General features: G+C 43.0%; 1 protein-coding gene across 1 annotated transcript in view; it reads right to left on the bottom strand.

The window, feature by feature from the left end:
* Positions 1-23,227, bottom strand: part of OTOG (otogelin) — a 1,239,067-nt gene that overhangs the window by 426,778 nt on the left and 789,062 nt on the right. Inside the window, exon 38 of the mRNA XM_069625375.1 lies at positions 21,997-22,217. Coding sequence (XP_069481476.1) covers positions 21,997-22,217 — 221 coding nt within the window. The remainder of the gene's footprint in view (positions 1-21,996; positions 22,218-23,227) is intronic.

The raw sequence follows: 23,227 nt of genomic DNA, 5'->3' as shown, positions 1-23,227 counted from the left end.
TACACAGTGGGCAGGGCCGAAGGCCATCACTTATTGCATTTTATTATTTTAAAATATACAGTGAACATGGTCAAAAGATGTACAAACTGCTCAAGGTCAAAGGCCATGGCTAGTGGCCCATTTATATGTTAGAATATATAGTGGGAACAACCAAAGTTTGTGGCCACTGGCCAGTATTGTGCTGAAGTCCATGGCTAGTGCCTGATTAGTGTTTATAATATACAGTGGACACGGTTGAAAGCTGTATCCACTGGAAAAAGCCAACATCCATGGTTGGTAGCTTGTTAGTGTTTTAAATGATTCATTGCACATGGGTGAAAGTTGTGGCCACTGTCCATAACTGAAGGCCATGACTAGTACACATTCATGTGTTCAACTATATTTGGCCATGCACACTGACCATGGCTGAAGGCGATGCTTAATGCCAGTCACTATTGTAATGCAATTAGTGATGTCATCAGTTATGTGATCTGTGATGTCATCATTGTGGTTATAGGCTGCACAACAGGGGGTGCGAAGTTAAGGTGGCTTTACCTGAATGTCATATTTATCATTCGATATATATATATATATATATATTACACGGCCACGGTAGTGGCCATGTAGTAATGGTTAAGATGCTGTTTCCATTGGAAGAGCACTTTTTGGGCATCTTATAACTTCGCTCCCCCTGGACGAATCCTCACCAAACTTTGCAAAAGAAGTATATGGTCCACTCTTAATTTTTTTGCAAAGTTTGGTGAGGTTTGTTCCAGGGGGGCTATAGGGGAGTCCCAAAACGTCTTTTTTTCCCATAGACTGAATGGGGGGAAAAGTTTGCGCATGCCTACAGCCCAAACCGCTGGTCGGATTTTCACCAAATTTGCGGCAGTAGCAGGAGCTTGGTCCCAAAAGCGTGCTTTTGTAAATCTGGTGAGAATCCATCCAGTAGTTTTCTTTAAAACGATCAAAAAATATGCCTCAAAAAAATTAGTGATATCTATGTCCGCTCCGCGGTCACACTTCCCTGTTCGCTCCGCGGACAAGATACCGATTGGCTAATCTGCAGCAACATGTCTGCGGACATGTGACACCTTCATTGATTGGATGTTGAAGAGCGTGAAGTGCGTCAGATTGTTTCGATGCACCCGCCATCTTTTATTTGTGTTTTGGTGTACGCGGCCATCGCCGCTAAAACATATAAAATAACACAACATTGCAGTTGTTAAACTTATGAAATACTGTCTCGGAAGTTGAGGGTTAATGAGGCTGGGATGGGATGTGGCAGCGGAAGTGAAAAAGTGGTGTTTTTTTGTCAACAAAGTCATACGGTAAATTGGAAGTTGTTGCTCAATATAATGTCTGTAAAGTACAGGAGAAGAATTACTGTGTCTGTGTTACGATGGATTTAAAATAATATTGCAGTCAGACTGGTGCCCTAGAGTTTGAAATCTGCAGTGTTTGATGGAAACAGCGGGTCTGCAAGTGTATGGGAGTACCAGTTCTCATGAATGCATTGAGACATGTTGTTGCATAGTCAGAATGTATTTGGATTCTGAATGAAGGTCACTTACTTTGCTTTTTTGGTTGCGAACTCAGTAGGCCAACGCATCCGACTGAACCCATAAGGGTCAATTGTTTTTTGACCTTGAGCGAAAGGGAAAATTCAGTAAGAATGCAGGGAGTGAAAGTTTGCAAAAAAAAAATTTGATAAGGTTATGCATTCAAAACATTTGTAAGGCACATGCAATATCAGTTCATGAAGATTCTTTGGTTGAAGCACTTTGCTGTCTGAGTTTCACGAAGAAAATGGAGACGGTCAATATCGTGTAAGTTTGCTTTTGACGACTCTACACCGGAACAAGATTTAATTTTTTATTACCTGACCATTAATTTCGGCAATGTAACTGAAGTATTATCTTTTTGTGTAGTTGTCATTTTTTTTTTTTGTTATGGAGAGTGCAGATTCTCGGCGTTTGTAGGCTATCACTAGACCCACCCATGTTCAATGCTAATATTTCTTTAAAATGTCATGTATGACCACATCGATTTGTGTATCAGTTTCCACTTTCTTTTTGTCTTTTTTGAAATAACGAGATTTAATTTTTTTATTACCTGAACATTAATATTGGCAATGTAACGGAAGTACTATCTTTCTGTGTAGTTGTCATTTTTTTTTTTGTTATGGAGAGTGCAGATTCTCTGCGTTTGTAGGCTATAACTACATTCACCCATGTTCAATGCTAATATTTATTTAAAATGTCATGTGTGACCACATCGATTTGTGTATCAGTTTGCACGTTCTTTTTGCCTTTTTTTAAATTGTTTTCTTAAGGTTGGGTATTGATACGTATGTTCTGTTATGTTTTCCAAATAGCTACATCCTGCCTTACTGCGATTGCCATGGATTCCAGATGCCAAGTGATGGATTTTTCACACGCCACATGCACATACTCCTGACCGGCTGCCTAACCATGACTGTTTTGTGGGACGATCGCACAGGACCCATTTGTCCGTACGCTGCAGTGGCGCTTAGGAGTAACATAACATCTTTTATGGTGGTGTAGGCCCAAGTTCATGCCGACGTCCTGGAATTCACTGTGCGACCGAAGCGGTTGCTTTATCAAAAACAAATACTTTGTGTATGGGAAAAGAACAACGTGTGCCTCACGATTAACATTTTCCATGACGACTGAAGAAACAAAGTTACAATTTGATTGAACATGGGAATAATCCGATGGTCGCTGACAGTTTATTGTGAAATAAAAGTACTTTACAAATTGTAAAGTGTTAATGGTTTCTTTTAAAAAACAGTTTATTATTTCAAAATGTGACGTGCTACGTTGTAAGTCGCTGCGTGTTAATTTTCAGGTTCTGCGTCATGGCAGGTAGGTGATTATGGGCGCTTTTGGCTATGCTGGAGAGAAACGTCATCCAAAAAAGGTGTAGAATATTATTAGGGTTGGTTATGTGATGGTCAGGGGTGGGCCATATGATTTAGTGACGTCAGGGCAATTTATGTTAGGCAGATGCAGCAATGGACAAGACTAGTGATTGCGAATGAGTTTAAAAAGTTTGTAGAAATTTTGTGCACACCTAATATGACAAATTATTTGTGTATTCTTTTGACAGATTTGAAAAAAAAAACGTGGGTGGATTTACAGTAAATTTGCGTAAGGCTGATTGGCAATGACCGAAAAGCATGGTGTTGGGATACCTTTACTGACTGAGGGGTAGGCTGTAGCCATGGGAAGTGGGCAGAATGTCAGGGCCATGGTATAAGGTTATGATCCGCACAATGTGGCTACTCGACATGACCAGAAGGGAGAAAAGATAGGATTAAAGTGGCCATGTCCACCTGGGACTGGCTTTGTGGTAAAGTTGTTCGACATTACGATACATTTGAAAGGGAAGAAAAAAGTGCTCGTGGTAATATGGTAACAGGGTTTCCTTTTTGCTTTTTGCAGGCTGCCATGGAAAGCGAAGAGGGGCCCTGTATGGAACACCCGCCTTCCCTTTCTATGGTAGCCATCTAGGAAAAGGATTTTGTTTCCTAAACCGGGACACCACAGGCGTCCCGGTTTAGGACAAAAAATTCTCTTTTTTAGTGGCACGGGTTACTGCTTTGGCAATCTAGATGGTTAATGGCATTCATCCCCCATTTTAGAGGTGGAAGGGGGGTAATGATCCAGAGATCTCATTATGCACTCTCGCTTCGATTGGGCTGATAACTTGGCCTGCTGGCCCTTTATTCACCGTTCCAATCCCTGGAACAGAGGATGAACGCTACAATATTCCCATTAGGATAACACAAACTGCAAATGGAAATGTTGGAAAATCTTATTGCGTCTATGTACTTTACTGAGAAATATAAAGTAGATGCAGTCTATGCAATTGTTTTTAACTTATATTTTTTAACTGTGAAAGGTGGTTCTTAAAGGAACATTTATTTTGTTTACGGATGGCTTTTTTTTGGGAGGATAACTAAGAATGAAAGTTGCAGATGGAAATGAGCAAAGAGGCACCAAACAGTAATATGGAGGGGTAGGTGGACGGGGGAAAAGGTTGTGTGTGTGTTATTTGTAAGGTAGCGGCAGTGTTTCTCATGCTCCTTCATTACAGCAGTGGTGCTGTTTCTTGGCGATGAGGGATGGCCTTAGATCATGCCGTTTTCAGATAAATAGTACTTTTGCTAAAAGTATGTACTGTGTACTAGATTGTTAATGGCTGAGTATGAATAGGTGTTGGAGTGTGCAAGGGAAATGTTGAAGTTGAAGTTCCTACATCAGTAAAAAATGTAGTTCCACACTGTCCACGAGGCATAGATCTCATTGTTAAGTGTGTACGGGTTCTCGGACACGTCACCATGCTGTGCGCCAGCATATGGTCATGTGGCATTCTCCGGAAGGTGTGCAATGAAGTCAGATGTTCGTTTACATTATGGTTACGGGCCACTACTACAGACCTATGAACTTCAGTAAAAAATCTTTGTTAAAGGGACGTTATGGTTAAGTTGCGCTACTAAAAACCTATCAAATTCCGTAAAAAAAACTTTGTTAAAGGGACCTTATGGTTAAGGTGCGCTACTAAAAACCTATGAAATTCACTAAAAAAAAACATTGTTAACTGGACGTTATGGTTCCAAGTAAAATCGAAAAACCCTTGAAATTCGCCAGTTATGGTAAGCTAAGCAACCATAACTCACACCACCACTGTGCACTGCTAAGACTAACACCCAGGACATCAAAGATGACATCACAAATGTCATTCATGGCATCACTGATGTGAATTTCATAGGGTTTTAGTAGGGCACTGTTAGCAGATTGTTCCTTTAGCATAGCATTTTCTGTAAAGAGGATAGGCATTTGGTACAGCAACATAACCATAACGTCCCATTAACAACGGTTTGTTACTGATTCCTTGGATGCCCTCATGATAAATGTGTGGAATGGGAAAATTGTCTGGCATATATTTGTGCTACCCCTTACTTTTCCAAAAACTGTTGGTGTATCGTATCAATTACAGATGTACATAGTAAATGTTGTTTAGTGTGTCAGTAGGCGCTCTTTTTGTATTAACAGTGCATTATAAATCTGTGCCGCACACTACTGGCTGACATGACTACAGATGAGAAATATGGATCTTTCCTAATGAGACTGCACCTGGTTGGCGTTTGTACAATCACACTGCAAGTATCAGTATGACTCTATTAGTGACCGCATGTCCGCATCTTCGAATGCACTTGTAAGTAGTTGTGGAAGTGCACGTGTTTCCGTTCCACACCTAGACCCATGCATAGGTCATCCACTGTATGCTGGTAACAGTGCCCCTGTCGCCAGCCCTGTAGATTCATGCAGTAGGCTACCGCTTTTAAAGAACTGCTGCTGACTTTGTGGGAGGCTCTGCAAACTTACCAATATGTGGCTAAAGCACTCCTAACTGTATAACGGCCACTGCTAAACAAGGAACAGCAACCTGCAGTGTGACGTGGGTGTGTTAAATGTTGCATTACTTTCATTTATCTGCTGCTTGCCATTCCATGACCTGTGAAACAGATACATTTTGTCTGCACTCAGCAGTGTGATGGAAAGTATCAAGAGATCACCTACCAGTCGTACAGTTGAAGAAAACAGGTAACTGCAGGTGGGTCAGTTTATAGTAAGTCAGCAAAATGGCAAAGCTGCTGCACCCTCCTCACGCACATACTAGTGCATGTAAAGGCAAGTAAGGAAACAGCAGAATATGCAGAGCGCAAACAATCTTAGTAGTTGTTAGAAAAGCGCTGTAGCTGCATGGGTCACACATAAGAAATGGCTTCCTGCTGCACGTAATGAAGCTCTGTTTCACGTTGTTGTAAACATTCTTGTATTCCACAATGTATGTACATCTGTGATTGCTACCCTTAACACTAATGGCGTACCAGTGGACGGGGGAAAAGGTTGTGTGTGTGTTATTTGTAAGGTAGCGGCAGTGTTTCTCATGCTCCTTCATTACAGCAGTGGTGCTGTTTCTTGGCGATGAGGGATGGCCTTAGATCATGCCGTTTTCAGATAAATAGTACTTTTGCTAAAAGTATGTACTGTGTACTAGATTGTTAATGGCTGAGTATGAATAGGTGTTGGAGTGTGCAAGGGAAATGTTGAAGTTCCTACATCAGTAAAAAATGTAGTTCCACACTGTCCACGAGGCATAGATCTCATTGTTAAGTGTGTACGGGTTCTCGGACACGTCACCATGCTGTGCGCCAGCATATGGTCATGTGGCATTCTCCGGAAGGTGTGCAATGAAGTCAGATGTTCGTTTACATTATGGTTACGGGCCACTACTACAGACCTATGAACTTCAGTAAAAAATCTTTGTTAAAGGGACGTTATGGTTAAGTTGCGCTACTAAAAACCTATCAAATTCCGTAAAAAAAACTTTGTTAAAGGGACCTTATGGTTAAGGTGCGCTACTAAAAACCTATGAAATTCACTAAAAAAAAACATTGTTAACTGGACGTTATGGTTCCAAGTAAAATCGAAAAACCCTTGAAATTCGCCAGTTATGGTAAGCTAAGCAACCATAACTCACACCACCACTGTGCACTGCTAAGACTAACACCCAGGACATCAAAGATGACATCACAAATGTCATTCATGGCATCACTGATGTGAATTTCATAGGGTTTTAGTAGGGCACTGTTAGCAGATTGTTCCTTTAGCATAGCATTTTCTGTAAAGAGGATAGGCATTTGGTACAGCAACATAACCATAACGTCCCATTAACAACGGTTTGTTACTGATTCCTTGGATGCCCTCATGATAAATGTGTGGAATGGGAAAATTGTCTGGCATATATTTGTGCTACCCCTTACTTTTCCAAAAACTGTTGGTGTATCGTATCAATTACAGATGTACATAGTAAATGTTGTTTAGTGTGTCAGTAGGCGCTCTTTTTGTATTAACAGTGCATTATAAATCTGTGCCGCACACTACTGGCTGACATGACTACAGATGAGAAATATGGATCTTTCCTAATGAGACTGCACCTGGTTGGCGTTTGTACAATCACACTGCAAGTATCAGTATGACTCTATTAGTGACCGCATGTCCGCATCTTCGAATGCACTTGTAAGTAGTTGTGGAAGTGCACGTGTTTCCGTTCCACACCTAGACCCATGCATAGGTCATCCACTGTATGCTGGTAACAGTGCCCCTGTCGCCAGCCCTGTAGATTCATGCAGTAGGCTACCGCTTTTAAAGAACTGCTGCTGACTTTGTGGGAGGCTCTGCAAACTTACCAATATGTGGCTAAAGCACTCCTAACTGTATAACGGCCACTGCTAAACAAGGAACAGCAACCTGCAGTGTGACGTGGGTGTGTTAAATGTTGCATTACTTTCATTTATCTGCTGCTTGCCATTCCATGACCTGTGAAACAGATACATTTTGTCTGCACTCAGCAGTGTGATGGAAAGTATCAAGAGATCACCTACCAGTCGTACAGTTGAAGAAAACAGGTAACTGCAGGTGGGTCAGTTTATAGTAAGTCAGCAAAATGGCAAAGCTGCTGCACCCTCCTCACGCACATACTAGTGCATGTAAAGGCAAGTAAGGAAACAGCAGAATATGCAGAGCGCAAACAATCTTAGTAGTTGTTAGAAAAGCGCTGTAGCTGCATGGGTCACACATAAGAAATGGCTTCCTGCTGCACGTAATGAAGCTCTGTTTCACGTTGTTGTAAACATTCTTGTATTCCACAATGTATGTACATCTGTGATTGCTACCCTTAACACTAATGGCGTACCACAAACTTTTTGTAGTGCATACCACGACAACTGTAATGAAAGCACAAGGGACCAATGGTAAGGCTACTGCCCTTCCAACAATTACATAGGGTACTTTCATTTATAGCATTTGCCACGTCTGCTCCGGACAACAAGAGGGGCACTCCTGTAGGGCAGCAGAGCAGTAAAACAACCTTTGCAAACCATATGCCACACTACAAACCTTTACCTGGCAAAGGGCATTGTATTGTGCATATACTGCAACGCGCTAGTGTGCATAGGGAAGGTATTTGGAAGTGCATGGAAACGGTCCTTATGGGAGCATTACAATGACTGCCGCCTATGTAGGCAAGGGCCACCCAATAATTCTGTCTCCGGGCACGTCCCGTATAGTATCCATACAGGTATTGCCCCTTCTGTACCCGACCTTTCCTGCTGTTCCATCTGTGACGTGTGTGAGAACACCATAATAAATGAAAATGAACTGGGAAAGGAAAAAAGTAAATAAAGAAAGCACCTTTCACAGATCAACAACTGAATTGACAATGCACGCATGCAGGGCTGGGGGTGTGGCAGTGTGGTAAACACCGTAGTTCAATCGGTTAGAAAGGAGTTCGCTGTACAAGGAGGTTTCTTTACGTGTTGCATAGTGTTTTTAAGAGAGTCAGTGCCCAACACGTACTACAAAAAAAATCACTACTTTCAAGAAGTGCACCAAGCCAATTTAGATGGGGTGTGCAGAAATAGAGATGGCAGGCATAGTAAGATGAACGTTATAGGTGAGGGAAAGTAATCGTGCTGTCAAACGTCATATTTCCATGGGCGAAGTATGACATAGGCACATATAGAACAAAGGCACAAATACACGTCTTTGCAATGTACCGCCCTGTCTGCATTCACGGACCAAATAGGAAATGAAGCTGCCACATCGGTGGCTTCATAATGCAATAGAAACATATGCAAGAAATTGGAAACAAACGCATGAACTGGGCAAGTGCCTCCTTCATCGCAAGCAGCTCTGAAACTTGTGTAACATGTTGTGCAATTTTCCCTCTGCATTGAACAACAATAATGTCGGCATGATTGCGTGTCACCAAAGAGTCACACAGAGAAATCAAAATCAGGCACTTCATTGTAGTGACTCCACAGCACTACACATGCACATTATAGATTGCAAAATTAGTAGCCACCGCACAGTGTTTTCCATTTCATTTCAGTTAATATATGTTGGAATCCCCTAAAACCCTCATGCTGTGCCTCGTGAAACACACAGCCATAACCACACCCTCTGCATTTCTGTCGATGAATACACCATGTAGCACAATGTGTCCGTACAAACCACACCCTCAAACTTTATTGCCCAATCCCGTAGCCTTTTCAGGCCCATTTCTATGGCCGCCATGTTCAAAAGGGGCGTATGTAACACGTGCCACCCGGCAACTATCACAATATTTGTGGACTTTTCGTGCTGTGCGCGTGCAGGTATAAGTTTCAACCAGAGGAGCGGACATCCTTAGTTGTGGTGGCTCTTAAAAGAGCCTTTGGAGGGGGTCTTTATTTATTTATTTTTAAAGGCACTTCCCTAGAAACACTTATTTTGCGATTTTCATACGTAAATGTGTGTTTTCAACATCAGCTCCCATTCTTACAATAGGGTCTTCAGTGCATTTTTTAGATTGTGAAACAATGTTTCATTGCCACTGTGCGACAAAGACATGCCATTTGCCTTGAAAAGGTGTATGTATCGTGAACCAATGTTCTCAGTCTCACAGGAAAACATCCCAGCAGCACTCAAGAAGTCACACATGCTTCTGTTGATCAGACCCCTTCCGAACTCTGGCTGGCGGAAGGAATCATTGGAATACTTCAACACTATTCTCAGGGGTATACATGAGAAAAGCACCTTGGTAGTAGGAGTAGGAAAAATGTGCTGAACTGCTTTCATCATAATCTTCAGTTGACTAAACACACAGGAACAACGCATGTAACCCAAAAAGAACGCTCCAAAGTGCACAATCACAAAATGTACAGTTTCCAAAGAGGCCATGTGTCGACATTCTACAAGCAGTCTGCCGAAACAGCATGATTCGACACTACACCACAAAGCGCTAACCCCCTCCAAACCGAAATGTCCAGATAAGTCTTCTTGGAGGGCTTAGATGCACAGATCTTCCACAAAGCCATCACCCACGACAAAAACTGTGCGTCTGGCCATGTTTGCCAGACACAGTACACAAAGTAATTGGAAAAGTGAATGCCGCCCTTTCCTGTGACGGACACTCAGTGTACCTAATTGGCCAAAGGCCATAGTCCCATTTCCATTGGCCAGCGTTGTGAGAAGCGCTGAATTTTGCACAACCCTTACTCCAAGTTCCGCGAGGGCCGCACCCTGGTAAAGCAGGAGGAGTCCTTCTTCCTATTGGCACGCTTTCCTGTGACGCACACCTAGTACCACCTGATAGGACAATCGCTACTGTCCCATTTCCATAGGCCAGCATGGTGAGAGCATGGTGAGAAGCGGCAAATGTGGCACGTGCTGGTCCCCAAGTACATCGAGGGCCGGGCCCAAGGGAAGCAGGAGTCCCTCTTCCTATTGCCGCACACCCTAAACATCTGATTAGACAATCCCCACAGTTTCATGTTCGTGGCTATCACCTGCAAAATCCCCGGATGTGGCTTGTTCTGCATGCGGGCATGGGGGAATAACTTGCAACCAGGGTAGGGGGACTTCGTGTTAAGGGGAGACTCTTAAAAGAGCCTGTTTTGTTTTTGTTTAGATGCTTCTACACAAACACTTTTTTGTTTTTTATTAGCTTTTGTGTTTTCTTGTGCTCACAGTAGTACAGTCCGCTCTTCACTGCATCCTGTAGATGAGCAAATAAAACTGCATCGCCAATGGGTGACAATATGCCATTTTCTTGGAAAAACTCATCATTTCCACAACTAATAAAGTAATTGTTGCAGAAGAGCATTCCACAAGCGGACAAAAAAGTAGACATGCTTCTGCTGATGAGACACCTTCCTGCGTTTGGCTCGGAACAACATCCATGAGCAGGGGGCCATACTCTTTGTGGTATTATGGATGAGAAAAGCACCTTGGTGGTGGGGGAAACCGAACTCACGACATCCAGCAATCTCCTCAGTCTACGTAACAAATCTAAGCAAGCCAGGTAACCCATAAGCATGCCGGCGTAATGTATGACAATATCATCTACTACTGGAAAACTGGCGAGGACTTTGCAAAGTTCTTGCATGTCGCCGCTGAAGACATCACTGGTTATATCACTAATACCATCATGGATGATTTCACTGATGACATTACTGATGTCATCACTGGTGCCATTACTAATAACATCATATATGAGAACAATGATTATTTAATTTATGGCATCAGACATAAGAGCACTCTAGGTATTTGCACATATTTAGACCACCCTTACGTTTCTACATATGTGATTTTAGCATTTTCGAAAAGTTCATAACAATGAGTACATTGTGAAAAATAGTCAACAGCTACACATGCATTATATCACTACTTGTGAAGCTTTTATTTGTAGTAGTTTGGAAAAGATGATATCTAAAATATAGGTATGAAGGAGTGACAGATAGATGAGACCCACTGTCCCCAGGAGTCGTATACCACCACCCAGGCAAGATTAAAGGAAGTAGGAGTGTTTAATGGCAACGGAGGAAAAAGGGAGTCCCACAGCAGGGGTAGAAGCAGGGTGCAGCAGCGCTCATCTGTGATTGAAGGACCATCCAAAAACCGAAGAAAACTGTGTCCGAGTGCAGGAGTTCTACTCTTGCCACTGGTGAGTGGAAAGCTGATGTCATTGGTGATGTCATCTGTGATGTTATCATTGTGGTCAAAGGCTGCGCAACAGGGGGCGCAAAGTTATGGTGGCTTTAGCTGAAATGTCAGGGTTTTGTTGCAATATGTATTTTACCTTAACTCATCATTAACTAAAGTTTTTTTTCATTGAATTTCAAGGATTATGCTATTCCATAGAATATTTCTACACCACTGGCCATACACTTTGGCCATATTCAGTGTATTTTTAAAATCACTACCAGACCATTATCCATGGCCTTCAGCCGTGCCCACTCTATATTTTAAAACACTTGCATGTTCCCATTGATCTCCCCTATAATACTAAATGGTATCCAGTCAAATGGTCAAAAATAAAAGATCGAATGACCGTTTGATCGACAGTCAAATGGTCGGAAAAAAAAGGTCGCATTTTTTATTTATTCATTAATATATTTTTTTAGTTTTGGTTGGTTAAAAAATATTTTTAATAAAGAAAACAGGAGGTTGGGGCGGAACCCCCCCCCATAAAAAAAAAAATAAAAAAAAAAAAAAAATCGACCATTTTTTTCGACCATTTGACTATCGATCAAATGGCATTCGATCATTTGGTTTTCAACCAAATGACTGGTAACCATACTAAATCCCCCATAATGCCCTTTTCTATGGCATTGTAAATCCTGTCTTTTCTAATCAATATGTTCTCTTGGACTTTGCAATGAAAACGAGGCGAGATAAGCCAGTCCTGAGTTCCCCAATGCATTGAATTTCAGGGGTTTTGTTGTAATATGTTTCTTACCTTAACTGATCAATAACTAAAGTTTGTAATTGAATTTCAGGGTTTCGTTATTCCACAGATTTTTTCCACACCACTGGCCTGGCCTTCGGCCATGGCCATTGTATATTTTAAAACACTACCAGACCACTAGCCACGGCCTCCGGCCATGCCCACTGTCCATTTTAAAACACTACCAGCCCACTACCTTGTTTGCCTCACACGTGCAAGCTGGATTTGCAATCCTCCATGTATTAGCAGCTCCTTGCCCAGAGATAGCTGCTCTTTTCATGTGGTCTTCATGGCAGCTTGACCTTTATGAAGCAATACCTTCAAGGACTGACAGTAGCACAGCTTAAACAAAAATTATGTGGATGCCGTGTGTTATGAGATATTTAAAACTAAGAAAACACATGGAATCTGGGATGTTGGGCTGTCTCCCCAGACAGTACAGTAACCGGGACCGACCATGCTTAGTTAGATGCAAAGAGACAAATGGGCTGGCCCCTTCAGGTCATGTTGTTCTAAGTGGTATTGTAACTTGTACTTATTTATTAGGCAACATGGCCTGAGGGGGCCGGCCCCTTCTTCGCTTTGAAGCTAACTGAATGGACAGGAGTCTTTGATGCCTATCATGGCCATGAATTTTCACCCCTGACATCACTGTAGCTGTAAAAATGTATATATATATTATCCGTACCCACTGCAAATTGTACAACACTAATCAGCCACTAGCAATGGCCTTCGGCCATGCATTGTGTTCACAGCCTTAGCCATGGCAACGGCCTAAAGTGTTATTTAGTTAATCAAAGCTTTTATTAGCTAAGGTATGAATGATATTATGTCTGATATCACCTCAGATGTAATCAGGGGTCTTATATTTCATGTAAACAGGGATGTCACCAGTGATGTCTCGAGTGATGCCATCAATGATATCATCAGTGATGTAATCGATGATGCAATTAGTGATATCACCAGTGATGTCATCAGTTATGTCAGTGTGATGCTGGAAATGCATCAGAGGGGCAGGGCCTCCGTATCCTTGTCCTTTACTGCCTTTTTATCATGTGTTCTGTCATGTTTTCCGCGCCAGAGTTCATGTGGGACTCCTGGCAGTGCAGCTCTCTCTTTTGGTTTTGCTGAACCGACCCATGGGATACCCTTATGGCACCCATGGGTAGGGGTACAACCCTGTGCCCCCAGTGTATGTTTTTGGGCACCTGTGTGTGGCCCACAGAGCAGGGTACGGGCTGGTGGCAGCTCCGTGCTGAATTGACTGGTGCCCTGAGCGTCCTCCATTTTGGGATGCTCAGGCCCTGTCATTGGAATCGGTAGATTACTGATGGAGACAAGATGGCCCCTGTGGCCTCTTGCCTTCCATCGCCTGTTACCTTGATCTTCCCGAAGTCCCGGGAAGCCCTGACTCTGTCCCTTCCCCCTGACTGGCTGTTGGGTGGAAGTTCCATATATGGTAGTGTGGGGAAGTGCTGACCAGACTGGCTGGAGCCTTCCCAATGACCGTATGTTGTGGGTACGCCTATGGATGGGACCTGGGTGAATGGAGTGTGTGACGAATACACATTCTGTGGTGTGGGTGTCTAGTATATGGTGTTTGACACAATGACTGAGACAGCCCTGCCCGAAACTGGTATGAATGCAGTGTGGAGTGTTGAATGGCTGGGTACTTGTCCCAATACACATAACTTGTTGTGAGTGTCTGGAGAGAAGTGAATGGCCTGAATGCACGGTGTGCCTGATTGGCTACCTGCCTGCCTGCCGTAATGCCCTTTGCCGTGATTGGATGCTTGAGTATGACCCAGCGACCCAGCGGAATGAATGGGAGATCAGCAGTATATCTGGGGACCTCTCACTGCTAGGAATCGTGTTCAGAAGCTGAAGTCCACTACGACGAGTAACTGGAGTAACCTGAAGCCTAACCTTGAAGCCCTGCTGGACGAGAAGAATTGCTGTTGCTCTCCTTCACAATCTGAAAGCTGATATGTCTCCAAGGACTGACCTAGAGAGGACCTGGTAAGGCGCCCTCTTCCCCGAGCTACGAGGGACCATCGTGCACCAGCTGATCTTTGCCAAAGCTCCCTGGTAGACAGACCTTCGACAGGCTGCCGACCCGAGACGGGGACTGTGGTGGAATCCCAAGGAGAAGCGCCCGGACTGTTGTCCGCCACTGTCAACGACCGCCGTCGCCGACCAGAGCTGCTGTGCTCCCGTTTTGCCTAAGAACTTTCGAATCCAAGGACGCTCTCATCCGCATCATCGCCGCTGTATCCCGCTGGAGAATGTCTAACCGTCGACGCGCCGAGGAGCATCTGCCGGTGGGTTTCCCGCCACCCAAAGACCACAGTGATGCCGATGACTCGACGCCCTTGCTGGGCCACAGTTCTTCAAACTCTTTGCGTTCCAGAACTATTGACGGCGAGGTGCCCCACACGCCTCTTCCTTGCAGAACATTTACCCTTCCCCGTCAACGAGCACCGCTAGGAACAAAGCTGCCACTTCAACCGTCGTAGCTCACCCTGTTCTCGTCAGACGTTTGACGACCCGTGACTCCTGCCTTAAACGGAGGGCACTCAAGAAGGGCCGTCGATTCGCCGACGAGGAACGCTACAACACCAGGCATTTTGGCGTTGCAGCACTGTGGGGAAGTCTCTTGTGAACAATATATGGACTGGGCTTGTATCCTTATTCTATAGGTTGCCCAGGTGCGGGGATCTCCACACAGAACTGTGTTTAACGGTAGTGACCAGTATTTCTGCCAATTGTTCTTACCAACTGCTTTCCTCTTACCTCTATTGTTGGTTTCCTTTACAAACTGATTTGTGTGCCATTTAACCGTACAGTTGATGCACTTTAAAGAGATCTAATAGTAATTGTGGTACCACGTAGAACTGTATATTTGCCATTATAGATAACCGAGCACAAAGTGCGTTATCGTGATATTGTATATAACCTTGATTATAAATTATAAGTTATAAGTTATATAAAGACTGTGTTTTAACTGATACAGTGGGCGGACATTCCTTTGTGTGTGCTTGGGGACTACACTATACTTAAGAACCAACACCTCCTGAGAAGCTAGGCCTTGATTGCTCGTCCATTGCTACTTTATTGAGAATCTTGGCAGGGGTCATCTGTGCCTCTCCTCTACCAAATAGAGAGCGGAAGTACAGACCCCCCCTCCGGTCCCTCACAATCTGCAGGGATGCCATCCGTGATGTCATCATTGTGGTCATAGGCTACACAACAAGGGACGTGAAGTTAAGGGGGCTTTAGCTGAGTTTCAGGGGTTTTGTTGTGTTAAATTATCATCTTAGCGTCCATGCAACAAAAACATTTTCCTTGAATTTCAAGGGTTTTGTTATTCCATGGATTCTTTTTGCACCACTGCCCACAGCCTTCAATCATGGCCAGTGGCGACGGCCTTCGACCATGCCCACTTCATATTTTAGAACACTTCCAGACCACTAGCCATGGTCTTCGGGCATTCCCACTGTTCATTTTAAAACACTACCAGACCACTAGCCATGGACTTTGGCCATGCCTTTTGGCCACTCTATATTTTTAAATGTTTGCAACCCATCGCTCAAAGATGTTCATCATCGGCCATGCCGACTGTCCATTTTAAAACACCACCGGACCACTAGCCATGGCCTTTAGCCATATTTTAAAACACTTGCAACCCATCGCTCAAAGACATTCATCAATCACAGACTGATTTTTACCTGTTTTTACAGTGGTACTGTTATGTATAAAAGATGGCTGTCAGAACTCATTAAATTATTTGCCAAAGATCGTACACTTTGGTAATGCAGTGTGCTACAAGCCCCTTGTTTTATGGCTGGTCCCTTGGTGACTGTAGTGATACATTGCACAACCCCAATTAACTGCATTTAAGCAGCACAGAAAAGGGAAAAAATGTACCGGCTGCAGGAATAACATATTCCCAGGTACTCTTACCCCATGGTGAAAATCACAAGCTGGCACCCATGAATATACGCAGTAACCGAACATATATCTTAAAGTGAAATAGTTAAATTGACCTTCCCCTTAGAAGAAAGTGCGCAAGACAAAGTAGCATTGGACTTTTAAAAAAAGTAATAAACACCAGAAAAATCACTCAAGAGAGGAAATTTCAATACGAAACTTGCTTGTGGTCTTGTGGGTAAGCGTCTGCACTGGGAACATGAACACCTGCGTAAACTACTGGTAGCCAAATACTTGAGCAAGCCTGCCAACCTCCTAAAGAAACAATGGGTTGCATCTGGCATCTGAAAAAAAGTTATGCTGTCCACCCACGTGTCCTTTACTTTTGCTCTGAAAAGCAGCCCCAATCAGAGAAAAATAACAGCACCAGTGTCCAGGATTACAAACTCACTTGCTACATCCTGGGCAAATACTCATGACTTACTTGCCCTCTCATCTTTTCCCCTCCTCAGCCCCATGTCTGGCTTTCAACAATTCTCTGCTTTATAAAGATAACTTGAAAAGTACACATACTTATAGTGACATTCAAATATATAAATCCTTATAGAACTATGTTAGGCAAAAAGTGTGCAATTGTGGCATTATTCCCCCCATCTTGACTGGGAGACTACAAATACCAGTATGCAATTCAGCAAAAGGCAGAAAAAAATGGTCTGAAAAAGGGGTTATTCTTGTTTGCCTTGCAAGTGCAAGCTGGATTTGCAATTCTCCATGTATTCGCAGCTCCTTACCTAGAGATAGAAGCTCTTTTCATGTTGGCCTCATTACAGCATGACCTTTAGAATCCAATCCTTTTAAGGACTGACAGTAGCATAGTTTAAAAAAATAATGTGGATCCGATAGTTTTAAATATCTCATAAAAGAAAACCTAACGAAACACATAGCATCCAGGACTGTGGACTGTCTCCCTTCCGTGCAGTAACCGGGACTGACATGACGCTGCTTAGTCCCCTCAGGTCATGTTGCTCTAAGTGGTCTTAGAACGTGTGCTCATTTACTAGGCATTTACTAGACAACATGGCCTGAAGGGGCTAAGCAGGGTCAGTCCCCGGCTTCTGCATGGATGGGAATACCAGGTTCCTATCATAGTCAAGGCCATAGTCAGTGATTGTTTTATTTATTTTTTATTTCTATAGTGCCAAAAATCCACAAGCATCGTGGCACTGACATGAACACAAGGTAGACAGACAAAGTAACAAGACAATGGGCAATCTAGAGTCCCCTAGGAGAAAATGTATGAAGCCATAACACACAGAAGTTTAGTTGAAAAGGTGTGTTTTCAATGGGTTTCTGAAATGACACAAGTTGGAAATCCATCTGACGGATGGTGGAAGTGAATTCCTGAAAGACGGAGCCAATGCCCTGAAAGATTTACCTAGTGCTCTGGCTCTTTTGGTTCTGAATTCCTGCAATAAATTGAGGGAGGAAGATTGCAAATCTCTGGCTGGCTTGTAGGGCATAGTCATGGTTTTGAGGTAGTCTGGGGCTTTTCAATAAAGGGAGCGATGAATTAGTATGCCCATTTTGAACTTAATATGTTGCTGTACTGGTAACCAGTGGAGCTCTCTCCTGATGGTTAGTAAAATGGGCTCTTCTTGGAGTGGTCATTGCTATGCAAACTGTATCAGTCTGAATGGTCTGTCATATCCGGAGATTATACTTTGAGGCTCCACACAACAAAATACTGCAGTAGTCTAATCTTGATAAAATCATGGTAAGGGCAATAGCCACAGAATTTCTTTTGTTGATGAAAGGCTGTATGGTTCGAAGCAGCCTCAGCTGGTAATTACATGTTTTGCAAATATTTTGTACCTGAGCATCTGAATTCATGGAGGCCTCCAGGACAACCCCTAGGGTCTTCAATTTAGATTGAGTTATGATCTTGTTGCCTTGCAGCTTGAAGTACGCATAGGTGAGGTTTAAATTGGCATGCGCATGGGGTGAGCCAAAAAGCAGTAGCTCAGTTTTATTGCCATTCAAGCAAAGCCAATTCGTGGACATCCATTTCTCAATGGCATCTTAGATGTTCCTTACAGTTAGTGAGTCCTGGATGTAATCACCTCTTAGCTCGATGACCAGCTGCGTGTCATTGGCATAGTTGGTAAAAAAAAAAACAAGCCCTTCTAACAGCGTACAGAGGGCGCGCATGTAAAGATTGAAAAGGAGCGGCGATATTGATGCTTCTGGGGGAACACCATATTTAATGAAAGAAACAGGGGATATGGCTGTCCCCATTGTATATGGGATTCTCAATTGGATAAGAGGGACTTAATCCAGTTGACCACCTTCCACGAGCAAGTCCCTGCTGTCGTAAGCCCTCCAGAAGGCACTTGTGATCGACGAGATCAAATGCTGCTGATAGGTCCAACAGGATCAACATCCCGGCTTTCCCGCTGTGAACAATACCGAGCATGTGGCTTTGGAGATCCACAAGTGCAGTCTCAGTACTATAAGCAGGGTGAAATCAGACTGCCGACTGTGCAAATTTTTTTTTTTTCTATAAAGGCCTGTAACTGGGAAGTGGCAGCCTTATCCAAGACTTTCAGGAGCAACTGATGGTTATTTATTGGCCCAAGATTGCTTGGGTCAGTGTGGTCCAAGTTCAATTTTCTTGGAGATAGGCGTAATGGTGACTTTCTTAATGTCTAAAGGAACGTGTTGGTCTCTGAAAGATGCATTAATGAACTGTGTTAAAAAGGGTTCAAACAGGTTTCCATGTTCCAGTATGAGATTGGAGGGTAAGAGATTTAGAGAACATGCAGTGGGGTTCATAGAAGCCAACAATCAAGTCATCTTTACTGGTGAAATAGGTGAAAACAAGAAACCCGGATGACAAAAAGGATCCTCTGTCCCACTGTCGCTGGGCCCTAATGCAATGCAGGGCTCAGATTTGCTAGAATTTTGTCCTTTGGTTTTGTGATTTTTCCTTCAAAGGCTAATGATATTCGAGCACAATCTTGTCCCAAATACGTTTCTCTAGCATACAATAAGGACCATAATCGATGAACCTGTATAACTATCCACGATCTCCACAGTCCCCTTTCCAGGCCATGGATCATTAAAAGACCCAGATGGCACGTACACACCATCGCATAGGGCAGCCCTTCTGCACTTTTTAATTTTTTATTTGAAACACTCCCTCCATGCCTGCTTTCAAACAGTCACACATCCATCCACCAATCACTTTCAAAAACTGTACATATAAACCTATGACCATAATAAGCTTCCACACAACAACTGCCTCTTAACAATCTTCTATAAATCTTTTGCATCTGCATTTCCCTTGTACACAATGCTCCTATAAATGCACATATGCCTTGTGCAGTTAGAGAAGTGCATAAATAGATGGGGTAGTACCAATGGGGAAGTGCTCATGAGAACCCAGGAGGGAAATGCCAAGGGATGTCAAGGTGGGAAGCCACTGTAGTAGAGGAGGCCCAAGGGTGGAATGCATCTTAACCGTAGCATCCCTTTAACAGCGTTTTTTCTGTCAATGTAATAGGTTTTTATAACTTAAAATGTTTCATGATGTTAAGTAACTGTATATAAGTTATTAATAATTCCTCTTTTCATATATATGAAAGAACTTTAAACCTCCTTTAAGAAACAGATTTTTTGCAATGCATACTTATGTCTTTAGTTATCAGCAGCGCATGATGGGGATGGAACTCATTGTTCAATTGCCTACAGCATAATGATAATGATTTGTTATTTATATAGCACCTTAAACCAAAGCTCCATCATTACACCAGCCAAACCAATCCACCCCTATTAACCACTGTATCGACCCTGCATCGTAGCTCAGTACCAATGCACCCAAATAATGTAACCAATTGCCAGTGCTCATGACTTGCAGCCATGGCCTGTCTCCAAATCCATGGGGCATAGGCTTTTGGCCATGCCGCATTCCCCAATGGTGAAATCAGACTACACATTTGCATATGGCCAGGCCCACTACCCACATACCAAATGAATATCACTAGTTGTTCTACTTACATTCTTGCAATTTTCAAAAATAAAACCCAAGACGTGTTCCAAAAACATGCTTTCAGATCCTTGCTAATGCTCATCGAGGAAGTTTGTTGTAATCTAGTCAACCACTTCGGCCTGTAACTGCAAGCAGAATATTTGCTCCTAATGAAACCTACCACTTTGGCCATGCCACATGCCCCAATAACCAAATTACAGAGCACATTTCGCCTTGTTAACGGCCAAGCCCTTTCCCCAGAAACCAGACTGTACTTACATTTTACACATTTGAAAAAATAAAACGGAGGAAATATTTGCAAAACCATGCTTTCAAGTTCTTGCTGACCCTCCTTGTGCATATTGCTGCAATCCCTATCCAGCACTTCAACCTGTACCCACAAGCAAATGTTTTATCCCATTCAAACATATCCCAATTTTGAAAACCTAGCCCTATTTTATTAAGTTGTGATATTTTCACAATCAATCATACTAACAGAACCAACAACAACAGTGTGGCCTAGGTTGGCAGGTCATAGCTAATTATCAATGTTTGTGAATAACAATGATTTGGAAGGTGACAATGCTGGTCACTCATGCTAGCCATGCCTGCACACCCCTCCAGTCAGCCTGCATGACATTGGTGCAAATACTGTACCTTAATAACTAGCAGCGCTGTCACAGCAGAGTGGTTGCCAACAGCAGGACAGTCACCGGTGAACAGCCCCAACACAGGGGCTCTATGTTCATTCTTTGCCTGTTTCATTTTGCAGCACTTTTTGCCAAAACATTTTTCTGAAGAAAATAATTGTTTTTATTTGGGGGTTGTCCCCCCAATCCTCCCCTCCCCTTTTACTTATTTCCTACACACTACCATACCCTACTCCTTATATGCCCTCCACCCCCTAATTTTTTGATGTTTTTTTTGGGCAAAAATATTTCAGCAAAAAGTGCTGCAAAATAAAAAACGGCGATGAATGAACGTCGTACCAACACAGGGACAAGGTCCATGAAAAGGCTAATGTTGAAGAGGAGTGCCGTCATGAGGGACAACCTATACAAGAAGACCTTACTGTAGTGTTTGACAGGACATTTCATTAGCTCAGTAATGATTTTGCCTGTGCCATAGGAGAAAAGCATGTTTGAGCTTTTGTCTGTGGTTAGATTGCCAATATGTTCCACTTGCCACTGATAGAATTAGGGCAACATGTTAACAATGATGTGCTTTAAAGAAACACTTAAATATTTATGTTATTTCGAGCCACAACTAATATGTTATGTCGACACTGCCAGAGTTAGATTATTCATCACCTTCAATGAACCTGTAGGAGTTGCAGTTTTAATCCCAAATATGTTGACACTGTATAGAACATACGTGGTTAGTGTCCACCCCGGTGTGTCACATGCATGCTAGAACATATTTGGGCCCTTAGCACTTATTTTCTTACAGATTAAGCACTGGGGGATGATTTTCAAGTGACTAATCCTTGCCCACTTCTATGCACCCTCCAGAGGCTCCTTCTCTCCCCCACCTGATCCCTCCCTATGATTGTGTTTTCTGAATAGCAGCACTGAATCCTGACAATTCCCTTGAAGATTAGGACTAAATAAAGTATTGCTTTCTTGAAAGATTCTCACCAACACGTACAGTATTGTAAAGATTGGCAGAGCCATGGAACACAGACAGGGGCTACCTACATGGGAGTGGCAGCTGCTGAATGTCTGGTTTGCCAGCATCATTAAACACTCTGAGCAGTCCATGACCGAGCAGTTGCGATCCCGGTGCCTTTCTTTGCCCTCGTATTTCAACGTGAATGGTAGGAGCCAGCTGTCCAGGAAGGGGCTGGGGTCATCAGTCGGACTCAAGACGTTCCCATTAGGTAGCACCAAGTCGTTTGTTGAATTTCCATCACAGAAGCCTGCGTTTGATGAAAGAAAAATATTTTGTGAAGAAGAAAAAAGGACAATATTGTGAGTGAGAATAAGTACAAGTATACAAGTTCTATATATAAGTGCGAATAACTACTATACAGTGAATCCCATAATTAAAGTACATTAAGAGTAGAAAATATGTAAGATAATAGTAAAGTCGTATGGAAACACACAATTTACATTCCGGAAATTGCATTCTGAACTACACAATCGCTATTAAGGAGAATATGCACTACTCTGCCAATGCACCTCAGTGCTGGCTACGTCACAGTATGTTACCCTAGGCCCCGAATCCCCCTTTCACACCCACACAGTCAAGGGTGTCTGGGACAGTCTGTACCTGAAATCTCTCTTTTTATGTCCTTGACAAATGTTTATACATTCATCACACTCATCTAAAGCATCGTGAAAGCTGCTAAAATATGTTAGGTGATATTCGCGAAAACATGTTCTTATGTTTATGAAGATGGGTTGTGTGTTTTGGTTTTCTGAGAGTCTGTGCCGGTTAGTGAATTTGCCAGGAGAATACCAGTTGTTCGGTTAGCAGGAGTAGTGCACTGTCTACGGGTGCCAGATCCATTTTATGAAGGTGGCTAGTTTAAATGCACTTTACATTTATGAAGATATGGCAATTGAGAGTTGCTGATTGCGCATCAAAGGGCCTGTCCAGCGAAATGATCATGGATGCAACTTTCCTCAAAGGGCTTGTCCACTGTCGTACCACTACTAGCATTTTTTAGTTTGGGCTACTAGGTGGTGGGTTAGAGTAAAAATAGGGAGAAATGCCATAGGCGGCAGGACAAAAGATGTGTGGGTGTTGTTTGGTTATTTACCCATCCGTTGACTGCCCATGGCCATGCTAACAATCGTGACCCAGTTCCTACCCCTTCCCACCAAAAACACCTGCTCATGGGAACTCTTGAGCTCCCTTTACTCAAGCCTTACCATCAAGCTTTGCACTCAAGGTGCCTGCCAGTGTGTATTCAAAGCAGTCTTC

This window comes from Ambystoma mexicanum, chromosome 11 (assembly GCF_040938575.1).
Source record: "Ambystoma mexicanum isolate Mex_15411 chromosome 11, UKY_AmexF1_1, whole genome shotgun sequence".
Classification (NCBI taxonomy): domain Eukaryota; kingdom Metazoa; phylum Chordata; class Amphibia; order Caudata; family Ambystomatidae; genus Ambystoma; species Ambystoma mexicanum.
The sequence above is the reverse complement of the archived record's forward strand: the minus strand, read 5'-3'. Positions and strand labels throughout refer to the sequence as shown.